Source organism: Neovison vison, chromosome 3 (genome assembly GCF_020171115.1).
Source record: "Neovison vison isolate M4711 chromosome 3, ASM_NN_V1, whole genome shotgun sequence".
Lineage (NCBI taxonomy): Eukaryota > Metazoa > Chordata > Mammalia > Carnivora > Mustelidae > Neogale > Neogale vison.
In genome coordinates this window covers 8,633,183-8,654,121 of record NC_058093.1, presented here as the reverse complement: position 1 = coordinate 8,654,121, position 20,939 = coordinate 8,633,183, and the positions used below count along the sequence as shown (strand labels likewise).

Sequence of the window (20,939 nt, the reverse complement as noted above, 5' to 3'; positions counted from 1 at the left end):
AGCATGTCAGGGAAAACCCGTGCTGGAGTTCATGAACCACATTCACGGCCTCTGCTCCTCCTCTAACCCCTCTCTGTGCATTCCTGTGGCGTAGACTGGGAGGCGCGCATCGACAGCCACGGCAGGATCTTCTACGTGGATCACGTCAACCGAACCACCACGTGGCAGCGGCCGACAGCGCCCCCGGCCCCCCAGGTGCTGCAGAGGTCCAACTCCATACAGCAGATGGAGCAGCTGAACCGGAGGTGAGGAGGGCGTTTCCGCTCTGGCTGTAGCGTGGTTGGCCTTATGCTCATGTGGGCCGCAGAAGACGACGTGGTTGTCTCTCTCGTCGGTGGGTGACCTGTCAAGAACGTGTAGCTGGTACCTCTTTTGATTTCTAGACTTCACTGAACTTCTCTTGGTTGAAAAAATAAGAACCACAGGCATACCCCACTTGTTTGGAAACTGGAGAGGAAATAAGTAATGACAACCCATTTCACCAACCCAAGGCATTGATTTTTAATAAAAACAGAGTGTGTGTACATCTATATATAGACAAAGATATAATATATATATATATAAAATATGAAGCCAAATATCTTTCTAAATACCTAGAATCTCTATTCATCATACATCTTTATTATCAACTAAGCTTTTTAAATGTCATTCTTTTGTGAAAATTAATGGCCATGAAATAGAAAGTTCTTTTCTTTAACAATGTAAGAATTTAATTTTCTTTGATTGAGGGCCACAGTTTTTTTTTTTCCCCAGTTTTATTACTTTGTTAGGCAAGTGTTTCACAAACAACAAACAGAAGGAATTCAATGCATTGTAATTACTTAAGCAACAGATGGCCCAGAAGGTCAGGGAATGGATAAAGGTGTAAAGTTTAGGGAAGAAATTTTGGCTGAGGCCGAGAGGCTAGTGGAAATATCTGGGCCCCGGGGGAGCGGTTGGGTCCTTCATTTTGGAGGCTGCTGTGATGTAATGCTTGGCTACTGATTTTAGGTACCAGAGTATCCGCAGAACCATGACGAACGAGAGGCCTGAGGAAAATACCAATGCTCTCGATGGGGCAGCGGAGGAAGCTGACTTTCACCCAGCCAGTGCAGCAGGTGAGAGCCTGTGAGTTGGTTTGGTTTGTAATCTCACAGAAGTAGAAAACAAATAATAAGGATCTCCAACAGATGAGGTTTATCTTTTAGTGAACTTTTAATCTTCAGTAAGATCTGGTAATCCAGTGCAAATAAGAGAATTCACCAGAGACCTCTTCTAATCCGCGACTTTTTACTAGTGCTAAGAGAAGAATCACAAAACCAGATAGAATAAATAACTAATCTCTAGATGGGTAGGATGGAGGAAAATGATTGAACCTGATCACTTAAAACATCTAGGCATGCATTAAAATGTTAATAGTGGCTGGAAGTACTCCATTCCATTCCAGTCAGGTTTTACCTGTGAATTTACATGGAAGCAAAGCGTGTTTGGAGGATGAAAATAATAGTAAATGATGTAGCTATTCTTTGGCTCTTTTAAAACATAGATGGAAGTGAATAGCTATGTTTCCACTACATGGAAAGGTTTCCCTGAAAGCCTCTGTGGTCTGCCCACCCAGATTTCCGGCGGGAGAGCGTCCTGCCCCACTCTACCTCCAGATCCAGGCTCACGTTGCTGTTACAGTCTCCCCCCGTGAAGTTCCTCATCAGCCCAGAGTTCTTCACCGTGCTGCATTCTAACCCCGTGAGTACCGAATCCGAGAGTTTGCGGAGGAGACAGGGGCAGGCCAAAGGAAATTATCCTGGTCTGCATAACGAATTGTAAGAATGGTAAGAGCTGTTTACTGAGCACTAAGTGCATTCCAAAGTCTGTGCTAAGCACTGTGTGTGTTCTAACCCATTTGGTCCCAATACACCTAGAAGTCAGAAGAAATTTTCATTTTTCCAGATAAGGAAACTGAAGCAGAGAAGTTAAACTTTCGTAGGATACAGGCTTCCAGTGATGGAATGACCGAATCATGGGACTAAAATCAATAGCCTAGGAAATACAGCCAATATATTGTGATAGCACTGGATGGTGACAGTTGGTGACTATAGGGCCCAGGACACCCTGAAAGTCAAGTTTGAGCCTGGGAAGGTGGGCAGAAGCCAAGTTAGATGACCTAGACTCATACATGGGACAATTCTGGGAAAGGTAAGGCTCTTATACAAAGGACAGTGGGCTAACATTTGCAATTGTTACTGTAAAACATTATCATTCTATCATTATCATTGAAGTCAGACAGCTCAAGTTTTCCTTTGCTTATCTGTTTGTCCCTTTGTTCATGCATTCATTCAACCAGGATTTATTAAATGCCTGTGATTGGCTGGTGCAGTCCAGACTGGGGATAGAGTGGTCAACCGGACAGAGCAGGTGATGGTAACAAACTAGTGAACCGGAAGAGTTCATTCAAATGGTGCGGTGTGACATGAGGCACCATACATGGGGCGAGGGTGTACTTGAGGATGAGCTCATGGACGCACTGCTTTAGATGGGGTGGACAGGAAGACCTTTTTGGGGGAGCTACATTTAAGCTGTTTATAAATTGTCCAGAAGCCAGTAGGGTAGAGGTCTGGGAGCAGAACCTTCCTTGCCAGGGAAAAGCAAAGTCTCTAAGTCTTGAATGAGTCTGATGTGGTATAGAATAAGGTCAGAGAGGTGAACAGGGCTTCAGAATGTAGGGCTGGTGTGATCTGGCACACAGTTTGGGTTTTATTCTAAATGGATTTCTTCTAAGGTGATTTCCTGTAGGGGTGTCATGTTAATGTTTATAAGCTCCCTCTAGCTGCTTAGCTGAATATAGGTTTTAGAGGGCAAGGCTGCACCAGGGACACAAGTGAAAAGGCCCCACGGTGAGACATAGAAGGAGCTGGGACTAGTGCAGTAGCAGTAGAGATGGTGACAAGGGGGTGAGTATGGGACATGTGTTGGAGGAAGAGCAGACATTCTTGCTAATACTTTAGAGTGTGGGGACAAGAGAAAAGAAAGGCTTCCAGAAAGAGCAGTTGATTGGATAGTAGTGTTCAAGGGTTTGCTGATAAATGTTCAACAGCTGTGGGAGAATGTGTGTGTGTGTGGGGGCGGTGTATCTTACTGAGTGAAGGATGTATAGCACACAATTTACAAATAATAATAAAATACACAGAATGCTTTTGTTGCTTTTTGCTGAAGTCTGACAGCAGTACCCAACCTATAGTTGTAGTTTACAGACACGAATCTTTTCATCTACATTAACTGGTAAGACAACAGTGAAGCCGGGGTGATGCAGGTGGGAGCGTCACATTCCCGTGTTATGAGCTCAGTGGTACCTTCTCTTTGAGCCACAGAATAACTCGTGGACACCGGACTAAAGATCTTCTTGGGCCGCTCGCAGGCCTGTTGTACGCAGCGGAACAGGACAACGTGAAGTTTAATCTGTATTATTAGCATTTTATTTTCTCGATCAGTTTCTTAAGTCTAGACCTGACATCTAGAAAGAAACCAACAAACTTTTTTGTAAAGGCCCAGAAAGTATGTATTTTCAGCTTCTGGGCCAAAGACAACATGGAAACAAGTGGACGTGGCCGTATCTCAAAACACTTTGCAGACGCAGCCAGCCAGCCCACACCGATCCTGGGCAGCCCACGGAATAATACCGAGGCCTGGTTTGCATTTACTGATTTCTGTGATGTTAATACTCCCAACTATAGCTAATTTTAAGCTACCAATATGACCTCACCAGGTTGTCAATGCAGATTGCCTTCTTGGGTGCGACTTCCTCATCACTACAGTGTTTCAGATAGAGGCTGGAGTCACGGTTGTTGGGTTGTGGTTAAAGGCTGTAGCTTTTAAACTTGGTCAAGTTCTATAAATAAATAAATGCATATTCTTGATGCCCAGCTCTTAGAGATCCTGGTTCATTAGGTCTGGAGAGGCCCCAACCATCTGTTTGGTTGGTTGGTGGTTGGTTCCTTAAGTGATTCTGATGCAACTGGTCTGTGACCTGTACCTTTGGAATTCCTAGAATAAGAGATGTTGTGTTTAATGACCTCACTGCTTTTGTCACAACAGTAACACATCTGGACGCTGGACAAATCACAGATTTTAACAGTGTGAAGATACTCAGCAGCTTAAATGTTTTTTGTTTCTTTTGTCTTCATGTCTTCATTGTTTTCCCCTTTTCTTGGGCATGATTTCAAAACATCTTTTGCTGGGAAGCCAGTCTTGATTCTAAAGTATTCTCTCTAAAGCATTTAAAAAATTTTTTTTTTTCCTACCTGAACTGCCTTCATTACTGGCCACAAAGATCTCATGCTGTGCAGGTATACATTTGTATGAGATCGGAATTCTGTTGAGTTTAGGAAGCCTTATTTCCCTGACTTCTCTGTGGCAGGAATTAAAGTAGCTGGATTTACCTTGCTGATGATCTCAAGGTAGAATTTATGGGAATAAGTTCCACAGTTTGTTGTTGTTTTTTTTTTTTTTGTAGAGGGTATTACTTGATGGAATCTCTTCTTTTTCCTAGATTATGTAACAAAATGCTATGAGATAAACTTTTATTTGATTTTCTTATTTTAATATTTATTTTTTTATTTTTAATTTTATTATTACTATTTAATTTATTTTCTTATCTTCAGATTTTTTTTTTGCTTGAATTGTTTATTACCCATAACTGTTTCAGTAGACTCCCTGTTTATATTATTCGAAATGTTCAACATATAAAAGGAGTATATTGATGTAGAAGCCTTCCTAATTCTGTCTTTTTATGATTTGAAGATAATCAGTTTATATTAAAAGTCATAAAAAATAGATTTCATGGAACAGTAACTTAATCATTTTTATTGAAAATAGTGAAATTAAGTAGCTATATGGTTGTAATAACTCTAAAGGAAAACTTAAAATATTGTTTTTTGTATTTTGTTTTCATTTTTTTGCCTTGTTTGCTTAAGGTATATACTACTGCCCTCTGCTGGTATGATCAGATTTTTTCCAAAATTGTATTCATAAACAATTTCTGAAAACTCAAGATCTAATTATTAGTGTCATATCTTTTATACTTCTATGCCTGTGTTTGTCTAATTAATGTAATACATAAATATGTCTCCTAATATGTAACTGAATAATGTTTCCAACATACATGCCAAAAATTGTTATTCTAGCTTTTATTAAGCTGTAGAAATACATTAATTCTACCATCTAAACTCCTTAGTATTTAAAGGGGAAAAATTATTCAAAAATACATAAATATATTCTTACAAGCCAGGAATTCCTGCTATTGCAAAATAGATGAATTAATAGTTTACAGTTAGTTTTGCTAATAAGTTAAATTTTCCCTCCATTTTACTCTTTAGCTAGCTGAAAATAATATAAAATCCCTTATGATTAAAAATACAGACTGTGTAAGACGGGGCTCTTTTCATATCCCTGCATACATTTTATGGAAGCAATGTTACTTGATTTTGTTTATAATAAATTTTGTTCTGTGAATAAGGTATACGAATGCTCAGATCTGCTCACTTGTGAACATGAGAGACATGAGAGAGAAACATGAGGATTCAGAATACCTATTCTTTTTATTTCATTTTGTTTTTAAAGATTTATTTATTTATTTGAAAGAGAGGGAGAGAGTTTGCATGCATACACACACATGCTAGTGGGGGGAGGGGAAGAAGGAGACAAGCAGACTCCCTGTTGGGTGGGGTGGGTGGGCTCCATCCCATGACCCTGAGATCAAGACCTGAGCTGAAACCTAGAGTCAGATGCTTAACTGACCGAGCCACCCAGGCACCCCTCAGTATGCCTATTCTTGATGTAGGATTTATGAAATATGAAAGACGAATTTTATTTAGCTTTGATGTACTTACCTATGTTATTGCAAAGAACAAAATTAGAGGAAATCAAGACTGGGCCAGGTCATCCTGGACATATGGTCACTATAACATGAAATGAAGGAAGGAAGGAAGGAAGGAAAAAAGAAAAGAGAAGAGAAAAAGAGGGAGGGAGGAAAGAAAGAGTGAGGAAGAAAAGGAAAGGAAAGGAAATAAAGGAAAAAAGAAGAAAAAAGGATTGCTGTTTGCACTGTGGTTGGTTGATAAGAAATGCGTATTTTACATCATGTTCTTATTCTGCTGCCAAATGGCAATAACATTCCCCTCAACTCTTCTCAGTGTTTTTCATTTCTAACACCTCAAGACACTCAACCAAACAAAACACATTAAGCTCAAAGGAATGTTATTTTAACAGAATTCCAGTAAAGAAGTTCAGTTGATCCTTCACTCAACCATCAGATGTTCATTTCCTGCCCAGAAAATGGGAAACAACCAAGAGTAAGGCTAGGAAAGGAGCTTTGGAGTAGAGAAGCAGGAACAAAAGGGGACTTTCCAATCACACGAGAGATCGTTTCAAGGCATTGGTTCCGTCCACTATTAACCGCCGTCAGCTCTCCCGGTTCTCCTGGTGACTCCATATGCAGCTGCTTCCAGACAAGATCGTTCCGTGCGTTACCACGAGATTTTATCCTGTGATGAAACAGGGCGCGTTTGTTTTTTCCTAATCTACTTTGGTTTCAGGTAGAAAGTCACATCCATTTACTACATCCTTTTCTGCAAGTCCAAAACAAAACAATAACCCAAACACCGAAAACCCCTCACCCAGTGAGGACCACAGAACCACCGAGGGCGAACAAAATGCCTCTTTGCTCTTCTCCCATGGCTTTGCCAGTATTTGCTTCCTGGAAGACCAAGCTCTTGTCGTGGACTCCTCCCTGTCTAGCGTTTCCCGAGTGCTGGGACCTTCTCACTGGCTGCTCTGCCGGTTCACTCTGTGTTTCAGTATTTTCACTGCTTCTGGGCCCTTTGATTTCCAAACTCGACTTCCTGCCTCCGGGGAAACTCTTCCTCCCACCTTTTCCTATAATGTCCCTTCCCGTCCTTCTGAATGATGGGGCTGTGCTCATCTCTGTATCCTCGGGGTTAACACAGGGCTTGTGACATAATTAATGAAAGGTTATGAAAACCTTCTTTAGTTAATAGAAAGTGGGATGCTGGCCCATTATCTTCAAAGACCTCAGAAGTAGACAATTTTACTGCTCTCAGTCATCTGTTTTAACATCGGTATGGTAGGTATGATCCCTCATATATCCCTTTACTTACTTCTACTCTATATTTTTATAGTGATTTTTACTTCTTCAAAGCTGTTGTACATCCTTTGTTTCACTGCGCTTGAGTCTCACGTGCCTATGAAGAAAGCGGGGCAGTTACTATGATCCCATGTTACAGGTGAACAAAGATTTAATCTCTGAGGCAGAGAGTAAATGATTTTCTTTGTCTCTGTCCATGAGTGACAGGGCCGTGACTAGAATCTTCACTGTGGTTCCATATGAACTGGAGTATAAATACTCTTTCTGAAATATATATACATATATACACACACACATACATACACATGGGTAGTTAAATATATAAATATATATCCAAAATGGTATATATTTAAAAACAAAAAATAGAATAAACATATGTATAAAAACATATGAACATATGTGTATAAATTCATGTGTATATACATAAATACATACATAAATATGTTCATATGTTTATATACATTTTTTCCTTACAGAAATGTAGCAGTCTGAAGGGATGTTCCCATTTGCCTTACAGGTTTTGTATGGACACTTAGAGTCTGTGCGTGTTCAGACTTGAAAAAGCTATGGTTCCAAAGATCGTTTGCTGGTTACTGATAAGAACTCTTTCTTGCACTTACTTTGCTTTGGTGGGTGGTTTTTTCCACCCCACTCAAACTTGGCACTGTGTGGCATATCTTACTGAGAGGAGAGGAGGAAAATGAACGGAGGTAATGAATGATAAGACAGGCCTTAAGACTCCTGAGCGCAGAGAGCTGCGCAAACCCAGGACTGACTTCACTTCACGCCTAGGGCTGCGACTGGTTCCTTCACCTAATTACTACTTCTTGCCCTAATGAAGTTCTCCTTCTCTTTAGTAGAATGAGGAACATTTCTGGTGCTCCAGATAAAGAATCAGGATGTAGCCTATTTACTTAGATTAATGGGGGGAAGAAGAAATCAGAGGGACCAAGAGATATGCCTGTTTGGAACAATAGTTAATATAATGCTTTATCTAACAGAATTATCCTGCAATAATGCACCCCAAAGAGACTGACTGGGGAGTATGGCTTGAAAGTTCGTGGCCAACTGCCACTTGAGCTGGTGTGTCTCGGGCCTCTAAGCTTGCAGTGGCTTCTGTGAAAATACATCAGCAGCACAGAGCGAAATGCAAAAAACAGATCCTTGCTGATTGTGCATAAAACACCAAGGCAGGGTCAGCCACAGGCTAAACTATTAGTTAGCTAACGTTCGTCTCTGACAACCTCCAACTTCTTTTATTAGTCTCCTTCTCTGCTCTCATGATATCACTTTCTTATTCTCTCATGCTCTCTAATTGCCCGGAGCCCCTGCGTCGGCTTGCCTGTCTTGGCAGTGCACTGTGCTCTGAACCTCACAGTTTCTCTGAGCCATCAAATCCTCCTCTCAGTTAGACTGTCAGGTTGAAATACAAGCTCAACATGTTTTATACTCAGGTGTGCTAAGGACTTGGTGCACTGGTGTTTTGAGGATAGTTCAGTGTGGCCGGCTGGCCTGCCTTCCTTTCTTCCTTCCTACCTCCTCCCTCCCTCTCTTACTGCTGTTCTGTCTTTTGTTTTGATAGGACAAAAATATTTTAGTAAAAAATATATAATGATGGAATCAATCGGAAAAACTTTATAAAAGTCATATAGTTTAGTCTATATATCAATAACAGAAACTAACAGATCTTGGTGGCTTAAGCTGACAAAGGTCTGTTTCTCATCCCAAATTGGGTCATCAAGGTTCTCTGATCCCTGTAATTACTCCGGGACCCAGGGACCTAGACTGGGGAGCCACCACCATTTCAAATATCACCAGTTGCTGTGATAAGTGTGCCAAAGGGAAGAAAGCTCTAGAAGGACTGACATCATCAATAAATACTTTGACCAGAACATGACATATGTTAGGGGATCCTGGACAGACAAGAGCAATGTTAACTGTCCTCATACTCATTCATTTTTCATCCTCGATAACTACCACAGTACTGGGCATAGCAAAGACAGTAAATGTTTATTAAAATGAAATCATTTCCAGAGATCCTGATTTCTTTTGGGTTTGCTTTGGTCTACCTTAGAATGAAACAAATAACAGAACCACAAAGTTAGCCTGAAGGCCTCCAGACTCAGTCTAGTGGTACTGGGATGCTAAAGGTAAGAAGAATCCTTTTAATCTATCTGAGAAGAATAGAATTCCGGAATAGATCCTTCACAACCATATCAATTTCATGACTATCATATTCTTTCTGATAATGCAAGGAAATAGCTCCATATAGTTATTCCTTTTCTACTTCTTGGCACATAATATTACACAATAGACTTTTGTTGACTGACTTATATGTGGATAGCCCATGGCTTATGGCTAATTTCTGGAATCTTAAGTATCATAGAGATGAAGACTATAACATTTTTCACAAGACAGTCACTTTTTTGTGTGGTTGTATAGTGGGGTTTTATTAAATATGCATTTCAACTGTATAAATTCAATACACACACACACGCATATATACATATACACAAGCACACACACACACACACACACACACACCAAAAAAGAGAGAAAAAAATCACGTATACAGCCCCGGCAGTTCTGCCTGCCATTCCACTCATTGAGATTATGCCTGGAAGAAGGTGTGAGATGAAAAACCTTTATCTGGGTGGTCTCTCTTTTGAATTTGACTCTCAGGGAGAGCAACTCAACCCATTGCAAATACTGATATTCAGATATATGGCCATGTACTTTTCCTGTGCAGCTTAGCTGCTAAATGTATAACTGCTTCCCTGGTACTCACCCAAAGACCAGGGATCTCTTCCAGTGCTGGAGGGAAAACTGGCTATGTTGGGGTTCCCCGTGAGATGGTATATTTGTATTTGACATGGTGTGACTCTGTGCGGTTTTTGCCCAAGATCAACTTAAGGACCTGATGTCCTCTGTGGAATGAGATTCTACAGAAAGCATTCTTGTTCTTTAGAAAACTAGACATCATCCATGAGGATCCTTACTTTCTGTCATCTTGCTGTGTTATTTTGATCAAAAACTGTGCTCAGCCTGTTGTTGCCACGTGCGAGTCTAGAGCTGTATGGAAGCTTCTATGCCTACTAGACGACTGTATACACCTGATGTCATGTGGGAAGCACGTTGCTGTTGCAGGTCCAAGCGGGTTGACATGGTTCTCCTTTCTGTTCCCCAGAGTGCCTACCGCATGTTTACAAACAACACGTGTTTGAAGCACATGATCACCAAAGTCCGGCGGGACACCCACCACTTTGAACGCTACCAGCATAACCGAGATCTTGTGGGGTTCCTCAACATGTTCGCCAACAAGCAGCTGGAGCTGCCGAGGGGCTGGGAGATGAAACACGATCATCAGGGCAAGGTAACACCAGGGGGTCGCCTGGGGAAGCTGCTCAAGGACAGCGGGCTGCCCACGGTGTTGGCCTTGGCTCAGCCATTCACGGGAGGGGAAAGGCCTCTGTGGGGTGAGACCTTCCACGTCCAGGTTCAGGGGAAACCTGGACACGCAGGTTTTCTCTCCAGACAGTTAATATGCTGTTCTGAAACAGTGTCTGGAGTGGACAGGTGCAAGGGTATTTGTTTGGCAAAATACTCCCTTTTGCCTTAATATTCTGCCTATGATCTCTCCCCACTTTCTGCTATTGAGAGGAAAGATTTCTTCGGCCGGGACACTTCCTCCTTGTTAGTTATGCAGGTTGTGTTATAGGTAGTTGATCGAACAGCTGTAGTATTGTTTGGGGAAAGTGGCTAGGAGGTCAGTAAGCAACTGCTCAGCTACACTGCGGCCTCGGTGGTGGTGTTTCAGAGCCCCGATTTTGTTAGCCTATTAAACAAGACTCACAGAGTAATTCACGTATGATGAGAAATACGTACCAGTGTCATACAGGCCAGAGGAACCACGTCCGTACTTCCCTCATAGCCAGGGGCCCCAGAAAGCCAGGTTATGATCAGGATGTGGTCATGAGTAAGAAATCAGAATGAGAAAGTTAGTAATTTTTATAGGGTGTTTCTCAGCTAAGATTTTATGTTTTTAAATACTCTGGTTTAGTACCTACTCTGGGCCATGAACTGTTTAAGGTCTTTATACATATAAGTTCCTCACGAGAGCTCTGTGAGGCAATGCTGCTGTTATTAATGCCATTTACAGACAAGGAGTCTCAGGTCAAGAATGGTGTGGTGGCTTGCCCAGGGTCACAGAGAGGGGTAGTGACTGAGCTGCACTCCAGCCCAGGCATCCTGGTTCACGGTCCACGCTCCCAAGCAGGGCCTGCTCTCTGTATAGTGCACAACCAGCCTCAGTTCCCCTAGCTGTAAGAAGACTGAAATGCATGACTTGGAGGATGGAGGGGATTAAAATGATATGATATTTAAAGTATTTAATCACGCTTCACTCATTCGTTCAACAAATATTTATAGAGCACCTGTGCAAAACAGGTAAGTCATCCACTTCATAGGACTGCCATGCTCACAGATAGAGACAGAAAATAGACAAATAGCATGCCAGATGCTAACTGATGCTGTGATTTTAAAAAACCGGGGGATGGGGACTAGAGAAAGACACGAGTACAGAATTATTTTGTACAGGGTGGCCGGGGAATGCCTTCCGGTAAGGTTAGATGTGAACAGAGACCTGAACAAAGTGAGGAGTAAACATATAAGGGAAAGAGCTTTCAAAGCAAGTGAAACGTTAAAATCCTCAATAAATGCCATTCTCCCCCAAGGTGACCTCTAGCAACAATACCACAGTAGCATCTTACTCATCTTGAGCTCAGCGTCCAGCAATCTTATCTGAGGACCTATAACCAGCCCAAATAGATGTTTTAAAGAGCATGTACTTGAATGCATGGGAGAAGCTCTCAGACTCTCAATGAAACTATTGACTTGATTTCTGTAAATTTCTTTAATCAACCTATACTTCCTAGCCCAGAGAAGATTAGAGGTCTCAAGCATGAAGTGTAGTATAGATGAAAGAGAATGGATTTGTGTTTATGTCCCTGGCAGGGAAGCCTTTCCAAGACATTCAGAAGGGGGAGGCAGGGCCATCTAGCACTTCTAGAACTTTTTCCTCCAGAGAATTATGTCACACTGCTGGTGCTAAGTTTGGTTCAGCAACCTGAGAACCCAATGTTTGTAAACGTTCTACTGAAAGGAAGGGCGTAGATTGTTTAAGTAAAGACTTTGGGAAGTACTGATGGTATTACACCTGGGTATAAAAGAGCAGTACCATACCAGGAATTCAGCTCTCTTCTCAACTCTGACAAGATTTTACCTGTGTCCTAGGGAATTATGCTCATTAGAGAGCCATGGGTCTAGGGAAAGCCCAACTTGAGATAATGGCTGCCATATATTTTTGCTCTGAGACTTAACTTGCTAAGTCACTTGTACCCTTCACTAAAGGCGATCAGAACCTTGTGTTTACGTCACGGGGCAGTCCCTTCCTGCCAGCCATAATGTGCCAGACCCACTGCAGGAGAAAGCTGCTGCTTAATAATCCTGGACCTTGAGAAAAGTTTTAGTTCTGTTTAGGACACTATTTAAGAAGAATTACAATGTATTCTTAAGAACAAGTTCTCTCTGATAGCCTTTATAAAAGTTTCCATAGTTAAGCTGAGGTAAACATATCTCTGCTCTGTGTGCAACACAACTGTCCATTTTACTTGCTGAGGTTTTCAGACTTATTTGGGGGTTTCAGTGCCTGAAGTTGTAGGTATTGTAAAGAACCTTGAGAGTGGGCTTGTAGGTAGTTGATCTCATAGCCTGCTGATAGCTTTGCATTGATTTTTGTTTTGTGTTGTTTTTTAAAAAGATTTTACATATTTATTTGATAGAGAGAGACAGCGAGAGAGGGAACCCAAGCAGTGGGAGTGGGAGAGGGGGAAGCAGGCTCCCTGCTGAGCAGAGAGCCTGATGCGGGGCATGATCCCAGAGTCCATGCCCAGGACTCTGGGATCATGACCTGAGCATAAGGCAGACACTTAATGGCTGAGCCACCCAGGCTCAGCCTGTAGCTTTGGCTATAGGTGCTGTTTGGCATGAAAGATAGAGAAGGACTCCCAGCCTTGTGCGCAGAATGGATTATCAGATGCTTGAAAGCTTATCACATTAGTCTAATCTCTTTACTTTGTGCATTAGGACTTGAATAAGGTTTTTAGCTAAGCTGGACATCTTAACTGAAGCAGGTACATCTCCCTGTGATTCCTCTCACCCCTATCCTTTCTTTGCAAATGTCTGGCTTCCAGGGAACTGAAACAGTTTAAAGGAGCATTGGGAGAAGCTTGCGCTGGTCTTTCCTGGGCTGCGCTGCTTTCCACTGCTGTTTGGAAATTGTCCTTCTTATCCTCCAAGGCTGATAGGTTTTCTTCCAGTCTTGACACGTTAGCCCCCCTTTTAAACGAATTGCTTCATTTCTAGAACATTTAAAGGGTGTAAACTTTTTCCCCACTTAATATAACATCAAAAGCTATTAAATACGGCAAAGTTATTTTCCCACAGTGATGACTGATTTTTAGAATTGACACAGAATAAGATATCCAAATCCTTAGTTTCGTGAAAGGAAATGCTTCTCAAGGGGAACATTCTCAAGTTTAGCTCTTCGGACTTATGCAGTCCGGTCTTCTCAAGGACATCCTTTTTCCTTTCCTGTTTTCATTTATTTAGTCATTCAGCACACTTCCACGTACTTCTGAATGCCTCAGATGTGCATGCCACAGTCATATTGATAAAAGCTAACACTCCATGTGACGTTAGGGAGTGTGTGGCATTGACTGTTTGGTAAATAAACACTTAGATTAGTTCCTTTCATGTTCTCAGCAGCCTTGCAGATACCTGCTGTTTTTATCCACATTTTGAAGAGATGGAAACTAAGGCAGAGCATGGTTGAGTGAATCGACCAAGGTCCCACCATTAGAAAGTGATGGAATTGGATTTGAACCCAGGCAGTCCAGGTCTAGAGTCTGTGGTCTCATCCGGCCTTTCAGCAGTGAGTGGGGTGGATGGATGTCTACTGATCTGACGAAGGCAGTAGAAGGTGCCAAGGGAGCCCCTGGTAGGATTTCCTACCATGGTTAAGGAGGGTGGGGGCTTTCAGATGCATCATTGAAGGGCAGCGTGTAGTGTGAGTTGCTGTTAGCAATCTGGGCAGAAGTAATCAGTCCTCCCTTGAATCCCCTCATAATTTTCCCTTGTGGTGTTCTCGTGACGTCTATCCACATCTGTCTCATGCTATAGTCATTAGCATGTTTTATCTTCCCAAGCAGATGATCCCCATTTTGAGAGTTCTTGTATTTATTCTTTTTTTTTTTTTAAAGATTTTATTTATTTATTTGAGAGAGAGAGAGACAGTGAGAGAGAGCACGAGCGAGGAGAAGGTCAGAGAGCGAAGCAGACTCCCCATGGAGCTGGGAGCCCGATGCGGGACTCGATCCCGGGACTCCAGGATCACGCCCTGAGCCGAAGGCAGTTGTCCAACCAACTGAGCCACCCAGGCGTCCCTCTTGTATTTATTCTTAATTACCCCCTTCTTCTACCCCAGTGCCTTTCACATGCCAGGTTCTCAAAACAAGTCTGATATATGCAGGAAATGTATCACCTGTAGTTTCCCAGTTATTAGTAATCTCTGCTTTGGACCGATGAAGACTCCCTCCCCACTCTTTCCTCCTCCTATGCTTTCACCAGAAAAAGCTCCTAGATTTGCTTCATTTGACATCCCTTAATGCATATGTTGCCTTGGATCTTTCACAATATTGTTTAAACAAGGTGATGGAGATTGTATTGCACTTTGACAGTCATTAATTTTGGGGGAGACTTATTTTCTAATTACTTAAGGCCAGGGGATTTAAATTGGGTGAAATTTCACAGAATTCTAGATCTGGTATGCTCTTTTTTGGAATTTCTAGGATGAACTAGGTCCATGGCTCACATAAAAGAATAGAAATAAAATATTTCTAGTTAACTATTAATTAAAGAATAAGAACAATGTCAGCCTTTCTAGATAAGATAATGATGATACCTGCATTTTTAAACCTCATACTGTATGCCAGGCACTGTACGAGGTACTTTCCCATGTATTATCTTATTTACACTTCCTGGCAATTTATGAGGTGGGTATTATTATAATTATCCACACTTTACTGAAATTTAGAGCTGTTAAATAATGTGTGCAAGCAAGTGAGGAATCCAGGATTTGAATGTTATCAGTGTGACTTTACCACTGTTCTCTACTGGGAGGAATTGTCTTTGTCACCCCATGGAGGAAGAGTCCCAGGACAGATGCTGGGGTTACTAGTATTCTTCAAGACTGAGACATGTATGTATGTCTTGATTAGATCCCAGGTGATCTAGCAGAGGACACACCCCCAGAGACACATATACATGGCTTCATGCTTAAATACCATAGAGGTCTTATGCTATGGGTACATAGAATATTGAAATATAATAATAATAATGGCTGATTAGATGCCAAGCTCTAGGTGAGGAATATTTTATTAGGTCATTTAACTTTCACAATAACCCCGTGGAATGGGTTTTACTATAGATGAAGAAACAGGCTCAAAGAAATTAAGTGTGCAAGTAAACTCTTGGATACAAACCATGTATTTCTATATCTAAGGCCTGTAATGATTTTTCTGTACAAGATTAGTCTAGCCCTCACTAGCCACTAACCACCTGACTAGCTTGAAATATGTCATTTAGATTTCCTGGATCTGAGTTTCCTTACCTCTGCATATGACTGGGTTGATCATCTTTTCATGTGCTCACTGGTTATTTGTATATATTCTTTGGAAAAACCTGTTTTCAAATTCTTTGCCTATTTTTTAATTGGATTATTTGTCTTTGTATTATTGAATTCTGAGAGATCTTTGAACCACATATTTTGAATACTAGTGCCTTATAAGATATATGCTTTGAAATATTTTTCCTGTTCTATGAGTTGTCTTGATAATATTGTTTACAGCGCAGAATTTCAATTTTGATATAGCCATTTATTTGTATTTTTTGTTGTTGTTGCTTTATGCTTTTGGTGTCATATCTAAGAAAACGTTACCTAACCTCAGATCACAACAATCAGCTCCTGTGTTTTCTTCTAAGAGTTTTACAGTTTTAGCTCTTACATTTAGATCTAGGATCCATTTTGAGGTTTTTTTGTTTGTTTTGTTTTGTTTTTTGTATGGCGTGCGGTAGAGGATCCATTTTCATTTTTTTGCCTGTGGACATCCAGGTCTTTGCACCGTTTGTTGCGGACTATTCTTTTTCATTGATATCATTAGTTGTTAGGAAAGTGAAAATCAAAACCTACAATGAAATGAAACTACAATGAAACCACTATAGACCTATTTCATTGACCATTAAAAAAATCTAGAAAATAATAAATGTTGGCAAGGATGTGGAATTGGAACCCTCCTCCATTGCTAGTAGATACATAGAGCCGCTTTGGAAAACAATTTGACAGTTTCTAAAGAAGTGTCGTGCAGAGTTGCCCCACAATCCAGTAATTCCACAACTCTGTATGTACCGAGAGAAAAGAAAATACACTTCCTCTCAAAACTTGCACATAGGGGCGCCTGGATGGCTCAGCTGTTGGGTGACTACCTTCAGCTCAGGTCATGATCCCAGCGTCTCAGGATCCAGCCCCACATAGGGCTGCAGGGGAACCTGCTTCTCCCTCTCCCACTCCCCCTGCTTGTGTTCCCTCTCTCGCTATGTCTCTCTGTGTCCAAATAAATAAATCTTAAAAAAAAAAAAAAGTTGCACACAAATGTTTCATAGTAGCATTATTTGTAGTAGTCAAAGGGTAGAAACAACCCAAATGTCCATCAACTGATAAATGGATAAACCTATGTGCTAGGGCCATACAATGGGATATTATTTGCAATACAAAGGAATGAAGGACTGATTCAACATGGATGAACCTTGAAAATGTTTGCTAAATGAAAGAAACCAATCATAAAAGATCACCTACTGTATGATTCTGTTTGTATGAAATGATCACAATAGGCAAATCTATAGTGACAGAGAGTGGATTGGTGGTTTGTTTCCTTGGGTTGGAGGTGGGATGGGGAGCAAATGCTAATGGGTATTTGGGGTTTCTTTTGTGGGGAGAATATGTTCTAAGATTATGGTGATGGTTGTACAACCAAGTATATATACTAAGAAACAGTGAGTAATATGCTTCAAATGGATGAATTAATCGTATGTATCTGAATTATATTTCATAATACATGTAAAGCTATTTTAAAAATTAATAGGTTAGTTAGAGACAGGTCAAGATTTCCTTTTCAGCTGATGGATTCTATAAATCCTTGATTCTTCAGTTTTGAAGTTTAGATGATATGGTTTGAGACTGGATTTGACATCAAATATGTAATGTACTTCTTTCTGCTAATTGCATTTGGAAGGGTCTCTTGTTCAAAATTCTATAGTTATTTTAATCAGTATTTTGTTCCATTATTCGATTTCCTTAATTCTTTTGATTCTGTAATGGTGGGATTCACAACTAAGCCAAGTTTTATGCAGGATCGTCCTTATGAAACTGTGACCAACCTCTGTGTTTATTTGTTGGACTTAAGGCCTAGGATTTTCACCTAACATATAGGACACATTTTGACTTGGCTCATTTTGAAATGGAACTTAAGCAAAGAAAGTTCTGCTTGCTTCTTATTGTAATAAGTTTAAATTTTTTTTTCTTTTAGTTTAAAATTTTTGTACACTCTCAGGAGTGCAAAAGCAAGGATAATTTGGGATCTGGATACAGTGTTAATATAAATGTTTTATATTTTTACAAGAAATGTGCATCAGTAGTATTAAAATGTGACTTATTTAAAATGCTTCTGGTTCTTGGCTAGGTTTGATCATTAGGGTGTACTCATGGGGATAATATATCTGGAAGAGAAATATGCACTTTAAGAAGGAAAACCAAATTTTTCTGACCTAGGAACATTTCCCTCTTTCTTCCTTTCTCTCTTTCTTTCTTCCTTTCTTTTCCTTTTCCTCCCCCTCTTCCTTCCTTCCCTTCTTTCTTCCCTTCTTTTTCTTCTCCTTCCTTCCTTCCTTCCTTCCTTCCTCTCTCTCTCTCTCTCACTCTTACTTTCTCTCTTTCTTTCTTCCCATTGTTAATTTGAAGGATTTGAGAAAATTATGCTACAGTGGGGTCAGGATTTCTGGATCCTCCAGATCCAATCTGACCTCTGTGAACCTCAGTTTTCTCTGAAATGAGGGTTAGTAACCTGACCTTTCCAGCTCCTGGGGCTCTGGTTAGCATCAATTTAGATAATGGTGGGATTACAAATGGAAGAAAAACATTTAAGATTATAATGATCAGTCATTGATTTAATATTCCTCAACTTATGGTATAGAAGTTAAAAGCTATATGATCACAAACCTCTAGAGATTTGTGATTTAATTTGGAGAAAACAAAGATATGGAATATACAGATACCTACAATAGAATGACCCATTTTACTTTATTTTTCGCCAGGAGTGCTGCTACCTGGTTATTGCTGCCCACCTTGCCAAAATCTTGATTTGAATGGCTAGGTTAAAGCAAAGGTCTGTATAGCACAATAACTAAGAGTTTCATCAATTTAGAATTTTATGAAAAAGATAAAGATTTGTTGTTAATGGCCATATCTTTACTCTAATGGGAGGCGTGCGATGGCTTTATAAAAGATATACTGTAGGATTAGTCCATGTCCCATTCCTCCCCTTAACATGCTGCTGATCTCCTGTAACCACAGTTAAAGAATGGTTTCTTCAAAATGGGGATCCTTTTGCTGTTGTTCTTTGTTGTCCATGTTGTTCATGACACTGTAGGGTAGTCTGCCCCCAGGTGTTTGCTCTCGCCTTAAAACTGTGCAAGAACCCGGAGCCATCTATTTTTCTGCCATGGTTATTGCAGTCATCTGGTGGATTTGTTCTCTTGCTGGATCAGTTGCCTTTACTATGGTGGTTACATTCTCCATCAGCCGTGGTCATGAAAGTAAGGTTGAAAAGCATTCTCAGCGAGATAAGTAGAACTGGAACTGAAATCAGATCCCTTTGCACAGAATCGCACACTTCCTGTGTAAAGCCACTAGCCATTCCTCCCTCAGATTCTTTACCCCCAATGCTTCTCATTTGGACTATAAAAGAATATGCATGTGGTCTAGAATAGCGTCTGCAATGGTCCGGCGCAGGACGACCTCTTTCTGGTGTGGGATACCTGGGAAGTTTCCTAGCAAAAGTCGCTTTACAACAGAACCTTGACTAATAAGTACGATTTGGATAAAAGGAGATTGTAGAGAAGAGAAGATAGGGGATGGGGAGGAAAACCACTGAAAGTGAAGTCATGGAGATAGGAATATACCAGGCAGGTGTGTTTGATTCCTATGAAGAAGTAATGGGCAAATTTTAAGAGACTCTATATAAGCTAAGTTTTTTTTTGTGTGTGTGTGTGTGAGAGAGAGAGAGAGAGAGAGAAACACACACGAGAGCTAATGGTGTAAGTTCCAATCCAAAGCCCAGCAGGCTCAAGACCCAAGAAGAGCTTATGTTTCAGTCTGAGTCTGAAAGCCAGAAAACACCAATATCCCAATTCAGTTAGGCAGATGGATTCACCTCTTCTCACCTTTTTGTTCTAAGGAGCTCTTCCGTTGATTGGATGAGGCCTGACCACATTAGGGAGGACCATCTGCTTTACTCTGTCTACTGATTCAAATGTTAATCATCCAGAAACACACTCACAGATCAGCCACAATGTCTGGCCAAATGTCTGGGTACCTGGTGGCCCAGTAGAACTGACATATGAAATGAACCATCAGAGACTCATGTCAGTGGAGTATTATCAGTAGAAACTCTATTGCGGAGGGTTAAGGGTAACAGAGAGAATGATGCAAAAGGCCTTGGATAATTGGAAAAATACTATAAAGCTTATTACATGAGCTTATCATTTGGTTTAATTTTTAGAAAAGAATGTTAGTTTTTGCTCCCCCTTCCAGATGTTCAATATGAAATAACTTCCCCCCCCTTGCCTCTTTGTTTTGTACTCTCAAGCAGTAAAACACAGTGTTTTTCCCTGCTCATTCTACATGGGACTAAATTGTACTAAGAAACTTGGAACTGTAAAAGTAATAATATCATAACTTCATTTTTTAAAATAAAAATGCAAATCATCTTTTTATTTAAAGTGAAATATCTTCTCCCATAGTTTCTTGTATTTTTCCCTACAAAAATCTTATGATCTATATCCTATCTAAATTGACATCCATTTCTATATCCAAACTTGGTAACCATAGAGTTTTGTGACTTTGGATATCAGATTGGGGGTTTGAATAGCAGAATGGTCCAAATACCCAACTTAGATGATCTTGGCAAGTAGCAGTTATGGTTATGAGGATAGATTTTGAGAAGAAAACAAATATTTTTGTAGTGAAATTTATCACAGTGTGAGCCTACTGAAGGATTCTCATTTTACAAGACCGTAATAGCTGATGTGGCTGCAGAAGTTGACCCAGTGATGACAGATTTTGGTTGTATCCCACATGAAGCTGATAGCTACAATTTATGGGGTCAGGTTCATTTCAGTGAGTAAAATGCAACTTAGTATTTGGAAGTCTCAAGTGAATCCCTAAAATATCTTAGGATAAGCTCTATGCTTTGAAAAACATGCTTTTTGTTAGTTCGATGAATACATTTGTTAGTTTTGTGGCACATCTCTTTAATTGCTTTGAAACAATATCTCTTTGCGGTGGCTGCCTGTTTTAATAAGCTGAAGTCTTATTGCAGCAATCCAGGTGGAGATGGAATTAAATTCTAAACCT

The 20,939-nt window shown here is 40.5% G+C and overlaps 1 protein-coding gene across 1 annotated transcript in view; it reads left to right on the top strand.

Moving 5' to 3' along the window:
• HECW2 (HECT, C2 and WW domain containing E3 ubiquitin protein ligase 2) overlaps positions 1–20,939 on the top strand; it is a 227,005-nt gene that overhangs the window by 122,678 nt on the left and 83,388 nt on the right. The window contains 4 exon segments of the mRNA XM_044241206.1: positions 95–245; positions 991–1,097; positions 1,598–1,722; positions 10,323–10,508. Of these exon segments, the coding sequence (XP_044097141.1) occupies positions 95–245; positions 991–1,097; positions 1,598–1,722; positions 10,323–10,508 (569 nt within the window).